General features: G+C 42.2%; 2 protein-coding genes across 2 annotated transcripts; both read right to left on the bottom strand.

The window, feature by feature from the left end:
• Positions 1 to 3,447: 3,447 nt before the first annotated feature.
• Positions 3,448 to 8,573, bottom strand: LOC136708078 (E3 ubiquitin-protein ligase TRIM39-like). The gene is made up of 7 exons (XM_066682338.1): positions 8,521 to 8,573; positions 7,809 to 8,254; positions 6,255 to 6,350; positions 5,938 to 6,168; positions 5,822 to 5,844; positions 5,618 to 5,736; positions 3,448 to 5,500 (listed from the first exon to the last, which is right to left on the bottom strand). Exons 1-7 carry the CDS (start codon positions 8,528 to 8,530, stop codon positions 4,962 to 4,964), a joined length of 1,464 nt encoding a protein of 487 aa, XP_066538435.1. The 5' UTR covers positions 8,531 to 8,573; the 3' UTR covers positions 3,448 to 4,961.
• Positions 8,574 to 14,063: 5,490 nt separating this feature from the next.
• Positions 14,064 to 18,764, bottom strand: LOC136709122 (E3 ubiquitin-protein ligase TRIM39-like). The gene is made up of 5 exons (XM_066684159.1): positions 18,624 to 18,764; positions 18,331 to 18,537; positions 18,208 to 18,230; positions 18,004 to 18,122; positions 14,064 to 14,743 (listed from the first exon to the last, which is right to left on the bottom strand). The coding sequence occupies exons 1-5, from the start codon at positions 18,672 to 18,674 to the stop codon at positions 14,214 to 14,216; spliced, it is 930 nt and encodes a 309-aa protein (XP_066540256.1). The 5' UTR covers positions 18,675 to 18,764; the 3' UTR covers positions 14,064 to 14,213.
• Positions 18,765 to 18,880: the final 116 nt, after the last annotated feature.

The following is an 18,880-nucleotide window of genomic DNA, read 5'->3' as shown; positions in this document are numbered from 1 at the left end:
GTTATGTGGAGATTATATGAAGAAAACAAATTGTTTGTGCCAGTAATTATAAATAACTCTCTGAGTACATGAGAAAGACACTGACATGGCCCACACACAACCAGAGATGAGGCACACCTGGAAACATAACAAGGCAGGCATGGGAAACATGGAACATAGCAGTGACCCTGACACAGAGGCTAAACATGGAGGCTAACATGAGGAATAAACACAAAAACTAAACACTGAAGCTAACAACTAAGGCTAGACACTAAAACTAAACAAGGAGACAAGGAGCAGAGGAATCAAAGAATGGGAATGTTGCCAGCGCCAGACCTAGGGGATATCTAGGGCAGACAGTGAGCGATACACAGACCCGGCAGCACTATGGGCCACTCTGTGGATCAATGAAGACACAAGACAAATTAGAGTTCTGACAGAGAGACCACCTGCTGAAATTTCCTATTTGACCTTTTTAATTGAGGCAATTTCTTGTCCCTCTGTAGAAATCATAAACACAAATGAGACAAAGCACTAACTGAAACTAACTGAATAGTGGACAAGGAACCAAGAGAATAACCCCTACGCTAACGCAAAACATCTGGCAGTAATTTGGACACAAGACAGGGAAGTGGCTAACCACCAAGAGGACCAGGGGAGCACACGCTAAAGACAAACAAAGATGGGCCAACCCTGACACACATCAGAAATATTTTCATGCATGAATGTATTATTTTATGTGTATTAATGTGTTTATAATAATCAGAGGGACCAGGAGACGACACTAAAGAGTTAACCAGACTTTGTGTGTGTTATGTCCAGCCACGTCTTTGTGTCCTCCTCCTTTCGATTTTGAGGATGTGGTTAAGACTCGGTATTTTTGTCTGTGTGGTTTTTGAGAACCCTCTCTTTGCTTTCGAACTGTGGCTGAGACAGAGAACTGGAAATCTTTCACAAACAAATCTGTTTATCTGTGCATCTCTCTGCTATCTATCTAACGTTTAACTTTTTCTTTTTTATTCATGATTTATCCCCTTCTCTAGCGCCGGAGTTTCCTTCAGGAAATTCATGTTCAAGTTGTTAATAAAAGTGTGTGCTGTCCCTTGTATGAACATAAATGCTGAACTGAGTAAACTGCACTGAGTGGTTCATACGTTATAAGAATCTGCAACAAAAGTTGGTAGGTTCTACACTTCATTGGTTTTAAATTTTGTGTTCCCCTTTTTGCTGATGGCACACTGAGGTCTGTTTGTGATGACAGCAGTGAAGCACAGATCTGTAGATAAATGATCTATGATTCATGGATGATTGTTTACTTCTTCTGGGAGCTCAGAAAAGCCAGTCTCCCTCCACCCATCCTCACCATAAAGAACATCCTGAGCAGCTGCATCACGGCCTGGTTTTGGAACTGCATCATCTCTGATCTCACGACACTCCAGCGTATATTGGAGACAGCTGAGAGGATCGTCTGAGCCTCACTCTCCTCCATCATGGTCATTTACTTTGCCCAGCACCGTGGAGGACCCCACCCACCCCTCACACACACTGCTCTCTCTCCAGCCGGTCCAACACGGCCAGACTCTGCAACTGTTTCTTCCCACAAGTCTTTAGACTCAACTCCAGAGTCTGAACTGACAGAGTGCTACACACACACACACGCATTCACCAACCACTTATCCCCGAAAACCTGATAAGCATTTTTGCACTTACTACCTCACTCTTTTTGCAGACATATCTTGCACGTGTTGCACATTGTATAATTTGTCCATTACGTCCTGTACTCTTACGGTTCTGTGGCTGCTACCATGCAGACTGCTGTGCAGAACTTCTACAGAAAACATAGAACACACATTTTGTCTGTATTGTGTTGCACGTGTGTTTCTGTCTGCACTCATGTGGCTCGGGTGGTCTGAAGGTACCTTTTTGGTACATGGCTCTGTTTGTTATGGTCCATGTCTCTGCCCATGTCGCCGCCTTTGTTCCTCCTTCTCGTCAGTGTTGTTTGTAATCCGTCCCCCTCGTTATCTGTCTCAGGTGTCTCTTGTCTATGTAGTGTGTTTAAGTTCCCTTGTCTTACTTCCTTTTGTCAGTCATTTGTTTCTCAGTTTTCATGTTACTCAGTCTGTCTCTGCAGTTTTCCGTTGTTCTTTCACTCCCTAGTCTGTTTGTCTCATCTGTCCCTCACTTTGGTTTGCTGTCTTCTCGTTTTGTGTCCTCTCATCATGGTGCCGCAGCTGTCTGTCTCTGCTCATCCTCAATTACGTTTGTTCTCTGTTTAGATTTCTGTTTTATACTCTGTTTAGCTCTCTGTCCAGTGTTAGTCTGTTTATCTCTCTAGTCTCTGTCCCGTTTGCCCTGTTTAGCTCTTCGTGATCTAGTTTAGTCTGTTTAGCTCCCTTTGTCTAAGTCTCAGTCAGCTCCCTGTATCTTTCTGTTAAAGTCTCTGTCTGTATCTGTTTTGTTATTTACCTTTTGTTAAATAAAAAGTTGGCTGTGTTTAAGCGAGTACGTCCGCCTCCGTCAGTCCGCTCCATGATCCTGACATTTACATGCACACTCTAAAAAGAACCAACTTAATTGAATTGCTTCAATTGGTAACAAGTAATTCAATTAAGTTTATCCAACTTAATTTTTTAAGTTTTTGAAGGTTGAACTTAAAAAATTAAGTTGGATAAACTTAATTGAATTACTTGTTACCAATTGAAGCAATTCAATTAAGTTGGATCAACTCTTCTCTTTTTAGAGTGCACTTCATCTCCATTTTTTTTATATATAAAATGGGTTAACTCAATTAACTCTTTTGTGTCTAAGGACATTTTCTCAAATTTTGCAAATTTTCTGAAATTCACCTTTTAAAGTTCATATAAATATATTGCCCCAATGTTTTATATAAAAATGTCTCTGCTTACACATTAAGAGAGGCCCATGTGACCTAGAGCATTGAATGAAGAGATAATTTGTCTCTAACACTGAAAAACTTAAATTCGATTTTAGTGAAAACATCCCTTTACTCGTGTGGTTTAATTGTTTCGTGACTGAAATGGTTTTATCAGAGTCTTAGAGTCACAAAATAGGGGACTGTATGAATTAAATACTGTATAAATGTGTCATAAACATCTAAAATTAAATTTAGTAAAATCCTTTATTTAGTAAAAGTGCCATCTCTCACTCTCTCAGGATAAAATGTTCATTCAACTTTGACAAAATGAAGCATTAATAACACTTACGTTAATGTGTCACCGTAAAAGGTCACCGTCTGTCCTGAAGTATAGGCTTCACTGTGTATCCAGCTGTAACTTTGTTTTCCCCTCCGTCGTGTGAATAAAACCCCTCGGTTTCTGAAGCTCAGTTCTCCTCGGCGCTGTTTTTCAAATGCGCCGCACCAACTTCAGCGCATGTAAAGTTTTTCAAACCATTTCTCAGACGTCGACTGAATAAATCATGGAGGGTAACTGAAGGGATGGGTAAATCCTTAGTGATTTATTGATAGTGCATTGGTCAGTTTCAAACAAAAACAATGATGGACACACAAATTCACCAATTACAAGAGAGACGCAGAAGACGGACAACTGAATCCACCAGTTAGACACGGCCAGAGGCAGAGGAGGCTCGAGATTTTTCACAGGCTCACATCGCTTCGCAGGCGCTTATCCAGTTCAGGATTGTGGTGACTGTCTATGAGGAGTGTGGTGTGTTCTCTCTGTGTCTGCGTGGGTTTCCTCCGGGTGACTCTCTGTGAGGAGTGTGGTGTGTTCTCTCTTTGTGTCTGCGTGGGTTTCCTCCGGGTGACTGTCTGGGAGGAGTGTGGTGTGTTCTATCTGTGTCTGCATGGGTTGCCTCCGGGTGACTGTCTGTGAGGAGTGTGGTGTGTTCTCTCTGTGTCTGCGTGGGTTTCCTCCGGGTGACTGTCTGTGAGGAGTGTGGTGTGTTCTCTCTGTGTCTGCATGGGCTGCCACCGGGTGACTGTCTGTGAGGAGTGTGGTGTGTTCTCTCTGTGTCTGCATGGGTTGCCTCCGGGTGACTGTCTGTGAGGAGTGTGGTGTGTTCTCTCTGTGTCTGCATGGGCTGCCACCGGGTGACTGTCTGTGAGGAGTGTGGTGTGTTCTCTCTGTGTCTGCGTGGGTTTCCTCCGGGTGACTCTCTGTGAGGAGTGTGGTGTGTTCTCTCTTTGTGTCTGCGTGGGTTTCCTCCGGGTGACTTTCTGTGAGGAGTCTGGTGTGTTCTCTTTGTGTCTGCGTGGGTTGCCTCCGGGTGACTGTCTGTGAGGAGTGTGGTGTGTTCTCTCTGTGTCTGCATGGGTTGCCTCCGGGTGACTGTCTGTGAGGAGTGTGGTGTGTTCTCCCTGTGTCTGCGTGGGTTTCCTCTGGGTGACTGTCTGTGAGGAGTGTGGTGTGTTCTCTCTGTGTCTGCGTGGGTTTCCTCCGGGTGCTCCGGTTTCCTCCCACGCTCCAAAAACACACTTTGTGAAGTGCGTCCCATCCAGGGTTTGTTCCCGCCTTGCGCCCAGTGATTCCGGGTAGGCTCCAGACCCACCGCCACCCTGAACTGGATAAGGGTTACAGACAATAAATGAATGAATAAAAAAAAGGAACAGGGACTCAACCAGAAAAATACAATGATACATACACACTGTGGGCTATTAACATTGTAAACAATAATAAACACATGAGATTTCTTCTAAAATATATTCGCCAAATTGCTTATGATGCATAATTACAGCTCAGGTTTGTAGAACAAATAGTAAGTATTTGTTGTCTCCAACGCCGGTGCAAGTATCTGCTTCCACAGAGTCTGCCAAGGAGAGGAGGAGGTGATGGTGGTTTCTGGCATGGGTCGAGCAGTCCCAGTCATGGTCAATGTGGGAGCCAATTGCCCACTAGGATTTACCTCTTACCCCAAATGCAGCTGACCTGCAGATGGGCTAAAGGAAGGCTGTGTATTAAATCCCATTTGACTTGTCAGAGAGAGATAAGGAAGCAGATCTAACGAAGCCGAGTGGCTCTGACAGAGATCTGCACTGGGAGGATCTTCACAGGAGACACATTACAATAAACACCAAAGAGCGGCAGAACTCTCTCAGTGAACGTGTGTGTGAAAGTGTGTAAGTGTGTGTTAGTGAGAGGATCAGAGAATGAGAGTTTTCCTCCGTCCCAGTCCAGCTTCACTCTGACCCTCTGGACCTTCAGTAGCACTGAGAGGAAAGTAGACGGCTGTGGTGTAGCGCGGGCCCCATATTTTTCATTGTTATACCACACACGCCACACTCCAATTCTGGAGGTTATGTCCCCCTTCCTCTGAGCCGACTCTGTCATCACTCCCACATCCCAGTCCGTACTGTCTCCAACGTCAACCTCCCAGCAGTGTGTCCCTGAGTTAAAGCCCTCACAGCCCAGGACACACAGACGATCAAACCTCTCTGGAAGATCAGGGAGCTGCTGTTTCTCACTAAGTCTCACACTGGTCAGATCATCAGATACTGTGAGATAAGGGTAGGCAGTGTTGGGGTCCAGAGTCACAGGAGCTGGAGATAAACATATTAGCAGAATCATTTACACAAACACATATCTGCACACACACAGAGACGTAGATACACCCCACCCAAATACACACACACACAGTTAGAGAGACAGAGTCTCACTATAGTGGATGATCTCCTGCATCTTCTTCCAGACGGTGAACTTCAGGTTGCTCAGGTGGTTGCTCACATGGAGCAGTGCTCCTGAAAGACTCTCTGGATCCTGCAGTGTGCCCTGAGCTCTGGAAGAACATTCAGGAGTCAGTGCTGCTGTGGCTTTGAGTTCAGAACCACAGAAAAGAGAGAGACAGGAGACACAGCACTCACCTCTCCAGAGTGGACTTGTACTTCTGTAAAACAATGAGGCCAGTGTGGGTCACTGGGGTCATTTTAATCAGAAAGAAATAGAGAATGTGGACAAACCCTGACTGAAGTGTCCTCACCTGTAAGAAGGAGACGTCCTCAGCGCTCATCTGCTCTTCTACGGCTCTGATCGTGTCTGAAAGGGACGAGATCTCTCTGCTGATCTTCTCGATCTTCTCCTTCATCCTCTGACTCTTCTGCTCCTCTTCCTCCCTCAGTGCAGCGATCCTGGCTGCCTCTTCATCTCGGAGAAACTGGTGGAGCTCCTCAAATTCCTCCTTAATCTGCCTCTCTGTGAGCCGAGCCTGAGTCTGGAGTCAAGGAGGAGATGGAGTGAGAGAGAATTGATGATGTGATGATGTTGACCATCGTAATCTCTGTAGTGTTTCATTCTCACCTTTATGTGTTCTGCAGTCTGATCCCAGTTCAGTTTACACTCTTTAAACAGCTCCAGTTTCTCCCGCAGCGGCTTCAGTGTAGACTTGAGTTTCTCCTGAAATAAGAAACTTGTGATCCAGAGCAGAACCCGGCATAAGACAGTTCACACTAGATGTATTTGGTCTGTATTACTGCATTCACTTCACTGTAGAGAGCTCACTGTGTGATCTGAAAGACATCAGCAGTCAAACCTGTTCCTTACCCATTCACACCTGTTTATATCAGAGTGTGGTTATTGATATGTATCAAACTCATCAAGGTGCGGTGGAATAAAAGACATGGCTGGTTCTTCTACTGCTCAACTGCTTTAAATACAGAAGAACCTTTTAAATGACAGCGTGTGGTTGCAGTTCCAACACATTTCCAAGTTTTTTAATCAACTTTGAAAATTCACCTTTTAAAAAGGGCACTTTAGACAAAGCTGAAGAACAAAAGGTGTTTTAACTTTTTGGGTTCTTTTTAGTGTACAGTGTTAATTGTTCTACTTTTCTCTTCAGTTATTAACTCCTTCAGAGGTTCCAGATACTGACCGGTATATTTCTAATCATTGTGTTAGTTCGGTACGCTAGGCTTTCTCTCTCTCTGCTCAAGCAAAGAAAGGCATCTGGAGGTTTTTAGACAACGGAGAGACTCCAAACGCTGAAAATCACCAACAGAGACGAGGATGTTGCTCTATTCCTGCTCCATAGGGGGATAACACTGACTTATTTTAACTCTTACAGATCACTTAAGGTGGAAATGTCTCCAAACTCGCAAGACGGCTAACTGCATAAAAGTGTATAAATAAGTGATACAAAACTAAACAGCTCGAGTTACACATGAGTTTCTGTGGGAATTCAAACTGTGATTAAACACTTACAGACAATTTACACTTCAGACACCAACAGGATACAGTACCCGCATAACAGGGTAATGCAGTTAGCCGTCTCCCGAGTTTGGAGACATTTCCACCTTAAGTGATCTGAAACAGCAAAAATAAGTCAGTGTTACCCCCCTATGGAGCAGGAACAGAGCAACATCCTCATCTCGGTTGGTGCTTTTCAGCGTTTGGAGTCTCTCCGTTGTCTAAAAACCTCCAGATGGCATTTCTCTGCCGTGAGCAGAGAGAGAGAAAGCCTAGCACCGGACCCAGACACTTTGTTTTTTTACCCATTTACAGACACTGGGGCTTCGTAAACAAATTAGAGCAGTTTCCAAAGTAAACCCACTGTAGAGCAGCACACGGAGAGGAAAGATCTTCTGAATTTTAAATAAAAAAGTTTTTTTTATTTAAATTGTGAATGTTGCCTTTAATATTTTACCTATATTTGTTGCTAATTGAATGACTGCTAGAACTGCTATTTATCTGCTTCTAAATTCCTGTACTATGTTTACGTCTCTTTAGTTCAATTACATTACTCTCACTTTGATGTGACTGGTCAAAACTGCCCTATAAAACTTTAATGATTTAAGGGTAGAGTTACACACATTAAATTTTCAACACAAAGCATTAAAATGTTGATAGTGAGTTTACCTTGCCGTCTGTGAGAGCTTCATCCACGGGGCAGAGCTTGTGGTCGGTGTGTTTTCTTGAAGTCTGACACACCACACACATCGGCTGCAGATCGTCCAAACAGAAGAGTTTGAGTTCCTCACTGTGCAGACTGCAGAGTGTTCCAGACCCTGCTGCAGCTCTCTGACTTCTCTCCTGTAAATAACTCTCACACAGGTTCTTTAAAGCCAGGTTTAAATGAAAATGTATTGTAGAGGTTCTTCTACAAACTGGACATTGTATGGAGCTTTTGGTTTTCCAGAACCTCAGCAGACAGACTTTACACACACTGTGACTGCAGCTCAGGAGAACTGGATCCTTGAAGATATCACAGCACACAGGACACGAAAGATCCTCCTCTGAGAAAGATCTGGAAGCCATTTTCTTAAGTTGCAGTTGCTTCCTGTCAGATTCTTTCACTTTCAGTTCTGTGGAAATAACCCCGCTTTGATGTCAAATGTGTGTTTCAGATTAAACCGGAGGCTTTCCATCTGCAGTCAGCGATCAGTTTGTTTCAAGGAGCTGAAAATCTCACTCAAAAATATTCTTTATCACACTCTATCACACTAGACTCACTCTATCACACTAGACTCACACTCTATCACTCTAGACTCACTCTATCACACTAGACTCACTCTATCACACTAGACTCACACTCTATCACTCTAGACTCACTCTATCACACTAGACTCACCTGAGCACATGGCAGACTGTCTGTAACGCACACTCAGCACTGTCTCAGCGGGAGGAGCTCTCAACAAGGAAGTTCATCACTGCTTACATTCACATCAGCACCAACAGGAAATATGGTTTAATTTTTTATTAAAGAAAATATACCCCAGCTCTCTCACAGCTCCAGCACGAGTGTGTCCAGCCCCTTGTGTGTCCTTTACCAAACTGTGTTATTCCCTTTGTTTTCTGCACCACGGTTCTTCTAATTTGTCATTTTCATTGTTATTGTTAAGTTTTTTAAATTTGTTCTCATTTTTTTTGTTAGTTTTATTTAAATATTAAATTGCTCTTATTTTGCCTATTACTGCTGTGTATTGTCTTTTCCCTGCTGTGGTATTAAGCATTTTTGCTCAGTTCTCTATATGCTGGGGATTTCTTTTTTATTATTAATTTTTTTAGGGCCACAGCACTAAAAATAAATACAATTCTGAAAATCTCACTCAGAAATGTTCTTTATCACATTATATCACACTAGACTCACACTCCATCACACTAGACTCACACTCTATCACACTAGACTCACACTCCATCACACTAGACTCACACTCTATCACACTAGACTCACACTCCATCACACTAGACTCACACTGCATCACACTTGACTCACACTCCATCACACTAAACTTACACTCTATCACACTAGACTCACACTCTATCACACTAGACTTACACTCCATCACACTAGACTCACACTCTATCACACTAGACTCACACTCCATCACACTAGACTCACACTCTATCACACTAGACTCACACTCCATCACACTAGACTCACACTGCATCACACTTGACTCACACTCCATCACACTAAACTTACACTCTATCACACTAGACTCACACTCTATCACACTAGACTTACACTCCATCACACTAGACTCACACTCCATCACACTAGACTCACACTCCATCACATTAGACTTACACTCTATCACACTAGACTTACACTCTATCACACTAGACTCACACTCCATCACACTATACTTACACTTTATCACACTAGACTCACACTCTATCACACTAGACTCACACTCCATCACATTAGACTTACACTCTATCACACTAGACTCACACTCCATCACATTAGACTTACACTCTATCACACTAGACTCACACTCTATCACACTAGACTCACACTCTATCACACTAGACTTACACTCTATCACACTAGACTTACACTCCATCACACTAGACTCACACTCCATCACACTAGACTTACACTCTATCACACTAGACTCACACTCCATCACACTAGACTCACACTCCATCACACTAGACTTACACTCTATCACACTAGACTCACACTCCATCACACTAGACTTACACTCCATCACACTAGACTCACACTCTATCACACTAGACTTACACTCCATCACACTAGACTTACACTCTATCACACTAGACTCACACTCTATCACACTAGACTTACACTCTATCACACTAGACTTACACTCTATCACACTAGAATCACACTCTATCACACTAGACTTACACTCTATCACATTAGACTTACACTCCATCACACTAGACTTACACTCTATCACACTAGACTCAAACTCTATCATACTAGACTTACACTCCATCACACTAGACTTACACTCTGTCACACTAGACTCACACACTATCACACTAGACTCACACTCCATCACACTAGACTCACACTCTATCACACTAGACTTACACTCTATCACACTAGACTCACACTCTATCACACTAGACTCACACTCCATCACACTACACTCACACTCTATCACACTAGACTGACACTCTATCACACTAGATTCACACTCTATCACACTAGACTCACACTCTATCACTCTAGACTCACTCTATCACACTAGACTCACACTCTATCACTCTACACTCACTCTATCACACTAGACTCACCTGAGCACATGGCAGACTGTCTGTAACGCACACTCAGCACTGTCTCAGCGGGAGGAGCTCTCAACAAGGAAGTTCATCACTGCTTACATTCACATCAGCACCAACAGGAAACATGGTTTAATTTTTTATTAAAGAAAATATACCCCAGCTCTCTCACAGCTCCAGCACGAGTGTGTCCAGCCCCTTGTGTGTCCTTTACCAAACTGTGTTATTCCCTTTGTTATGTGTACCACGGTTCTTCTAATTTCTTCTGTCATTTTCATTGATATTGTTCAGTTTTTTAATTCTGTTCTAATTTTTTTTTATTAGTTTTAGTTAAGTCAGAATAATTCAGTGTTGCAATTATGATTATGTATGTTTCTTCTAGGGATGTCACGGTGGAGAAGCAGGTACTGTCTCTGTCACAGCTCCAGTCCTGGAGGTCGTGTGTTCGATTCCTGCTCCTGCTGTGTGGTGTGTTCTCTCTGTGTCTGCGTGGGTTTCCTCTGGGTGACTGTCTGTGAGGAGTGCGGTGTGTTCTCCCTGTGTCTGCGTGGGTTTCCTCCTGGTGACTGTCTGTGAGGAGTGAGGTGTGTTCTCCCTGTGTCCGCGTGGGTTTCCTCTGGGTGACTGTGAGGACTGTGGTGTGTTCTCCCTGTGTCTGCATGGGTTTTCTCCGGGTGACTGTTCGTGAGGAGTGGGGTGTGTTCTCCCTGTGTCCACGTGGGTTTCCTCTGGGTGACTGTCTATGAGGAGTGGGGTGTGTTCTCCCTGTGTCTGCGTGGGTTTCCTCCGGGTGCTCCGGTTTCCTCCCACGCTCCAAAAACACACGTTGGTTGGTGGATTGGAGACTCAATAGTGTCCGTAGGTGTGAGTGTGTGAGTCAATGCGTGAGTGTGTGTCACCCTTTGAAGGACTGGTGCCCCCTCCAGGGTGTATTCCTGCTTTGTGCCCAATGATTCCAGGTAGGCTGTGACCCACCGCCGCCCTGAACTGGATAAGGGTTACAGACAATGAATGAATGAATGAATGTTTCTTCTAAGTTAAATATATTCACCCAAAATATGTTTATTTTCTAGTAAGTTATAACAAGTGCTGCTATTGCTAAATAGATGATATGTAATGTTTAAATCTAATACATTTTCAAACCCAATTACACAAAAATTGGGAAAAAATATAAATGCAAATAGAAGCAGAACTATCTGACATATATTTTAACAAAATCACTTCATAGACTAGAGAAATCCTGTTTTTCTTTAATTGAATTGGTTTATTGGAAAGGGAAAATCAGGTGACATAAGAAACCATTTGAAAAGTTACTCATAAAACCCTTCAATAATTATAGAATTGTCCTCTCTTATGGCTATTTCTAAGTGCATATTCCTTAGCAGAGAAAATCTACGTATAGGGTAAAATATCAGTATATAACACAGAATAATGTGATTACTTTTTAATCATTTAATAGCTCTATGTAACATGTATAATAAATACAACTTAAATTTCCTTAAATTGGTAACAAATATCAGCACATAGTCACATCAAGCATGAAAAAAATGTTTTCTACAAACATTGAAAAAAGAACAAACATTAAATTATCTTCACTCACAAACAGAATAGTATCTAATCGAACTGATTCACTCACAGACAGAATCATCACTAACTGAACTGATTCATTCACAGACAGAATCATCACTAACTGAACTGATTCATTCAGACAGAATCCTCACTAACTGAACTGATTCATTCAGACAGAATCCTCACTAACTGAACTGATTCACTCACAGACAGAATCAACACTAACTGAACTGATTCACTCACAGACAGAATCATCACTAACTGAACTGATTCATTCACAGACAGAATCATCACTAACTGAACTGATTCATTCAGACAGAATCCTCACTAACTGAACTGATTCACTCACAGACAGAATCCTCACTAACTGAACTGATTCACTCACAGACAGAATCATCACTAACTGAACTGATTCACTCACAGACAGAATCATCACTAACTGAACTGATTCACTCACAGACAGAATCATCACTAACTGAACTGATTCACCCAAAGACAGAATCATCACTAACTGAACTGATTCATTCACAGACAGAATCATCACTAACTGAATTGATTCATTCACAGACAGAATCATCACTAACTGAACTGATTCACTCACAGACAGAATCATCACTAACTGAACTGATTCACTCACAGACAGAATCCTCACTAACTGAACTGATTCACTCACAGACAGAATCATCACTAACTGAACTGATTCACTCACAGACAGAATCATCACTAACTGAACTGATTCACTCACAGACAGAATCATCACTAACTGAACTGATTCACCCAAAGACAGAATCATCACTAACTGAACTGATTCATTCACAGACAGAATCATCACTAACTGAACTGATTCACCCAAAGACAGAATCATCACTAACTGAACTGATTCACTCACAGACAGAATCATCACTAACTGAATTGATTAATTCACAGACAGAATCATCACTAACTGAACTGATTCACTCACAGACAGAATCATCACTAACTGAACTGATTCACTCACAGACAGAATCCTCACTAACTGAACTGATTCACTCACAGACAGAATCATCACTAACTGAACTGATTCACTCACAGACAGAATCATCACTAACTGAACTGATTCACTCACAGACAGAATCCTCACTAACTGAACTGATTCACTCACAGACAGAATCATCACTAACTGAACTGATTCACTCACAGACAGAATCATCACTAACTGAACTGATTCACTCACAGACAGAATCATCACTAACTGAACTGATTCACCCAAAGACAGAATCATCACTAACTGAACTGATTCATTCACAGACAGAATCATCACTAACTGAATTGATTCATTCACAGACAGAATCATCACTAACTGAACTGATTCACTCACAGACAGAATCATCACTAACTGAACTGATTCACTCACAGACAGAATCCTCACTAACTGAACTGATTCACTCACAGACAGAATCATCACTAACTGAACTGATTCACTCACAGACAGAATCATCACTAACTGAACTGATTCACTCACAGACAGAATCATCACTAACTGAACTGATTCACCCAAAGACAGAATCATCACTAACTGAACTGATTCATTCACAGACAGAATCATCACTAACTGAACTGATTCACCCAAAGACAGAATCATCACTAACTGAACTGATTCACTCACAGACAGAATCATCACTAACTGAATTGATTAATTCACAGACAGAATCATCACTAACTGAACTGATTCACTCACAGACAGAATCATCACTAACTGAACTGATTCACTCACAGACAGAATCATCACTAACTGAACTGATTCACTCACAGACAGAATCATCACTAACTGAACTGATTCACCCACAGACAGAATCATCACTAACTGAACTGATTCACCCACAGACAGAATCATCACTAACTGAACTGATTCACTCACAGACAGAATCATCACTAACTGAACTGATTCACTCACAGACAGAATCATCACTAACTGAACTGATTCACTCACAGACAGAATCATCACTAACTGAACTGATTCACCCACAGACAGAATCATCACTAACTGAACTGATTCACCCACATACAGAATCATCACTAACTGAACTGATTCACCCACAGACAGAATCATCACTAACTGAACTGATTCACTCACAGACAGAATCATCACTAACTGAACTGATTCACTCACAGACAGAATCATCACTAACTGAACTGATTCACTCACAGACAGAATCATCACTAACTGAACTGATTCACTCACAGACAAGAGTTCTGCACTGGAAGGATCTTCAGAGGAGACAATTTATAAAAAATATAAAAGAACGGCAGAACTCTCTCAGTGAATGTGTGTGTGAAAGTGTGTAAGTGTGTGTTAGTGAGAGGATCAGAGAATGCAAGTTTTCCTCCGTCCCAGTCCAGCTTCACTCTGACCCTCTGGACCTTCTGTGACACTGATATCGGAGTGCCTGGCTGTGGTATAACACCGGCCGCATATTTACCATCATAATACCAAAAACACAGCACTCCACTTCTTTTGGATGTGTCTCCATTCCTCTGAGCCGACTCTATCATCACTCCCAGTGACCAGCGTGTAGCGTCTCCAACTTCAACATCCCAGCAGTGTGTCCCTGAGTTAAAGCCCTCAGAACCCAGGACACACGTGTGACAATCAAATCTCTCTGGAAGATCAGGGAGCTGCTGTTTCTCTCCAACGAATCTCACACTGGTCAGATCATCAGACACAGTGAGCTCAGGATGAGCAGTGTTGGGGTCCAGAGTCACAGGAGCTGAGGGTAAAAATACAAGGTAATTATTTACACACACACACACACACACCTGTACACATGTACAAGTCCTGGTCAAAATTACGCTGTGCATTCGATACTTTGTGTACCTAAACGTCTATGTTTTTGTCTGCATGTTCATAATGTGGGAATAAAGCTTGACATAACGTGTCTTAATGCTTCCCCTCCATGACCCCTTCATGTTAAGCATGTTTGTACAAAACTGTACTGTATACTTGTACAAAAATCATTGTTCTATAACCAATCAGTGCAAATGGGTTCTTTGTAAATTTAGTGTGCATTTTTACTCTTTGACTAAAAAAATACATGTATGCTCAAATATATTCCCACAAAATAAGTCAGTCTGCTGTTGTAGATGGAGACAGGTGTGTTTCCTAATGTTACTAACTACACAAATGACAACATGAAGAATCATGTGCAAGTATGACACCTCTTCAGGGCATTAGATATACATTTAAAACATACCTCCCCCCAAAAAAATAAAGCACAAACACACACAAGAAAAGTCACCAGGAAGGAGACACCCCACACAAAAGAAACCCAACCAGTGTCAAGCAAACCAGGTACCAAGTGGTTAAGCAGAGACATACAGATTTGAGTAGCATACAGTGGAAAGGCACCAGTAATTATATCTAAGCAATTTAATGTCCAATCAATGGGCCATCAGTTGTAAGAAAGTGCCTGGAGAACAACTCCAGCTATGGTATCTTCAGATGGCTGATGAATTTAACACCTTCTACAGCAGGTTCGAAAAGCCAAGCACCATGCAACAATACAGCACTAGTTAAAACCCTCCTGATACTCATTCAACCACAACTTCCACCTTCCCCAAAGATCGAGAGAAGTGGGAGTAGCGAGTGGGAGAGAGAAGAGTTAGGAGTGAGTTGGAGATAGAAATTCAAATAAGTGAGAAATATGAGGAGTAAGAGAAAAAGAGAAGAGTGAGGACTGAGTTGGAGAGACAAGTGAGGAGTAAGAGGAGAGAGAAAAGGGAGAGATAAGATAAGACAGATAAGTACTCTGTTGCTGGGACGTCGTGGAACATATTCAGAGTGATGTTCATGTGCACAATTTATGTCAGGATTCTGTCTATAACATTGATGCCTTGTCTCATCGTCGTGGGATGGCACACATGTCTGGCAGTCTGATACCTGCTCAGCATCATGTAATGTAGCGCGATGTGCACCATCTGACCCAGGTGTCTGTTGCACCCTCAAAATCATGCTCACAGAGGAAGCTAATGTTCCATTTTTATGCAATTTATTATTGACACCGTTCATTTTAACAGGTTTCTTTTGTTGTTCCTGCTGTCTCCTTGTTTTTTTTTTGTTTGTTTGTTTTCCAGATTGCTCTTCTCTTACACACAACATATCCAGCATAATGCTGTGGGTTTCTTAAAGAGGCAAGGACCAGTCTTTTCTAATCAGACAGTAAAACATATCTTAACAAAACTACACTCTTAAAAATAAAGGTGCCACAATGGATTCTTTGAGCGGAGCCATAGAACAGGGGTAGTTAATTAAAGTTCTTTAAGGTCCAGTTAGGGAACAATTTCCTAATCCAAAGTCCGGAACATAATGTATAACTTGCATTATGATCAGTGTCTTATTATAGAATCATTTTATGTCATTAACAACTTAAGGTCAAATCAAATAAATTTAAACATATTTCAACAAGATTTATTAATAATGTCCTTTTTAAATGTCATTTTTAATTCAATTTAAATAATTTTAAAATGTCATTTTCCCGTTTCAAGTAAAATTGACAAATAAAACAATGATTCTGAAAAAAAAATGCATATTTAATTAAAGTCCCTAATGACTTTTGTAGTTGCAGGTGACTTTACTGCTTTTCCACATTCAGCGATCTGATTGGCTTATTGCTGGAGGGCGGGAATTTATCTGTTAACAGCAAACTGATTGGCTCTTTATGCTGAAGAACGGGACAGAATCCATGTTCAGCATTACAAGAATTTCAACGGGTAATCATTCCCTTCTTAAGGTTTCTGGTTTTAACTCACATTTAACACATTTAACGAAATCCAAGAAACCATAAAAAGAAATTAACTAAAAGATTCTCTTCACGCATGGATTTGTATTAATGGCACTACATGCCTAGTGCAATATCTGTGTATTGTCCGCAGCAGTGGCGATTGCTCTAAGACTGCAAGTGAAGCTCAGCTTCCCCTAAAATGTCAAAAAATAAGTGATCAAATATATACTGTTGTGTACATGTCATTGAATAAATATGCACTACAACGCGCTCAACTTTTGTTCAGAATCAGCTTCTTATCACTGGTAAAGACGCGGCTTTCCTCTCAATCATTCCCGCAGCTTCACAGTGCTTTAAACAGTGAGGACACTGAGCGTCAACAGAGTTCAATGGAGAAGCAGCGAAGTGCAGGGAAACGAGACGAGTCATTGGATAAATGCTGGGCTTTGTCCCGCCCATCGGACGCTCAGCGTCTCTGGGGATCTATGGGGCAGTGGGCTGGCCTCGGCTGGCCCGGACGCTCAGCTTCTGCATGATGATTGGATGGTCTGTCTGAGGCTGAATCCCTTTTTGATTGACAGTGAAATGAGCGAATCAGCGATCCTTTGGTGTAAAGATCCGTGGGAGCATTACATTTTCATTCTGTTCTGAGTTGAACCAGACTTTCTTAAACCTCTTAGCGGCATTTTCTTTGTTAAAAACGACTAGCGACAAATCGAGCTTCTATTTCTGGTGGGTTTTTTGTAGCTGCTTGTGTTTGGAGACTGACTTCTATCATTCTTTCTGACTTCTATCACAGTTTCTGTCCAGCGGGTGCTGCTGAGCCCCTCCACCGTCACAAAGCACTCACAGGCGGACACACTTCACATGGGCCAAGGCCGTTTAAGCAGCCTAGCTCTGCTGGCCATTGAGAGGACACTAGTCAAGTCCCTGGAAAAGACGCCTTGTTGGTACGACAGGGTCACAGATCATTTTCTTAAAAAGGAACGGAGGGTAGAATTTACGTATAAATAAACCCACACATTTTATGATGTAGGCCGAAATTGAGCTTCCCCTCCTTGAAAGACCAGCATCCGCCACTGGTCCGCAGGTATATGTTATTGAAAATAAACAGGGAGTACACATGGCAGATAGATGTACATGAAAGCCTGAAAGCACATGCATTATTTTGACTCTGTAAGATTCCATATTACACACATATCTGTAAACACCCCTATATGCACAGTGGTAGGAGAGGTAGTGAGTCTCACTATAGTGGATGGTCTCCTGCATCTTCTCCCAGACGGTGAACTTCAGGTTGCTCAGGTGGTTGCTCACATGGAGCAGTGCTCCTGAAAGCCTCTCTGGATCCTGCAGTGTGCCCTGAGCTCTGGAAGAACATTCAGGAGTCAGTGCTGCTGTGGCTTTGAGTTCAGAACCACAGAAAAGAGAGAGACAGGAGACACAGCACTCACCTCTCCAGAGTGGACTTGTACTCCTGTAAAACAATGAGGCCAGTGTGGGTCACTGTGGTCATTTTAATCAGAAAGAAATAGAGAATAACGTCTGTGGACAAACCCTGACTAAAGTGTCCTCACCTGTAAGAAGGAGACGTCCTCAGCGCTCATCTGCTCATCAATGTCTCTGGCTGAATCTGAAAGTGTTGACATCTCATTGCTGATCTCAAGCTTCTGCTCCTCTTCCTCCCTCAGTGCAGCGATCCTGGCTGCCTCTTCATCTCGGAGAAACTGGTGGAGCTCCTCAAACTCCTCCTTAATCTGCCTCTCTGTGAGCCGAGCCTGAGTCTGGAGTCAAGGAGGAGACGGAGTGAGAGAGGATTGATGAAGTGATGATGATGACCATCGTAATCTCTGTAGTGTTTGATTCTCACCTTTATATGTTCTGCAGTCTGATCCCAGTTCAGTTTACACTCTTTAAACATCTTCAGTTCTCCCGCAAGTTGTCTTCTGAGCTCAAAGAGTGTCAGTCACACAGACACAAAATCCCTGTGATTCAATCTGTATGTGTTTCTTGTAAGCACACACACATATATACAATGCAATAATATATATATATACGTTATATTCACCATACGTAAGCATTTGTGTACGTGAAAACAACTTCATTGGTTCACACATTGTTACTAGG

The sequence above is a fragment of the Hoplias malabaricus genome, chromosome 10 (genome assembly GCF_029633855.1).
Source record: "Hoplias malabaricus isolate fHopMal1 chromosome 10, fHopMal1.hap1, whole genome shotgun sequence".
NCBI lineage: Eukaryota > Metazoa > Chordata > Actinopteri > Characiformes > Erythrinidae > Hoplias > Hoplias malabaricus.
This window is presented reverse-complemented; position numbering and strand designations above follow the sequence as displayed.

Bases quoted from the DNA above. Each gene is read 5' to 3' on its own strand.
- LOC136709122 (XM_066684159.1), bottom strand. From the start codon at position 18,674: ATGTTTAAAGAGTGTAAACTGAACTGGGATCAGACTGCAGAACATATA. The intron at 18,538-18,623 runs GTGAGAATCAAA...CCTTGACTCCAG, and splicing joins AGACTGCAGAACATATAAAG to ACTCAGGCTCGGCTCACAGA. The intron at 14,744-18,003 runs GTGAGACTCACT...TTTTACCCTCAG, and splicing joins GCAGGAGACCATCCACTATA to CTCCTGTGACTCTGGACCCC.
- LOC136708078 (XM_066682338.1), bottom strand. The intron at 6,351-7,808 runs GTAAACTCACTA...TTCTTATTTCAG, and splicing joins AAGCTCTCACAGACGGCAAG to GAGAAACTCAAGTCTACACT. The intron at 5,501-5,617 runs GTGAGACTCTGT...GTTTATCTCCAG, and splicing joins GCAGGAGATCATCCACTATA to CTCCTGTGACTCTGGACCCC.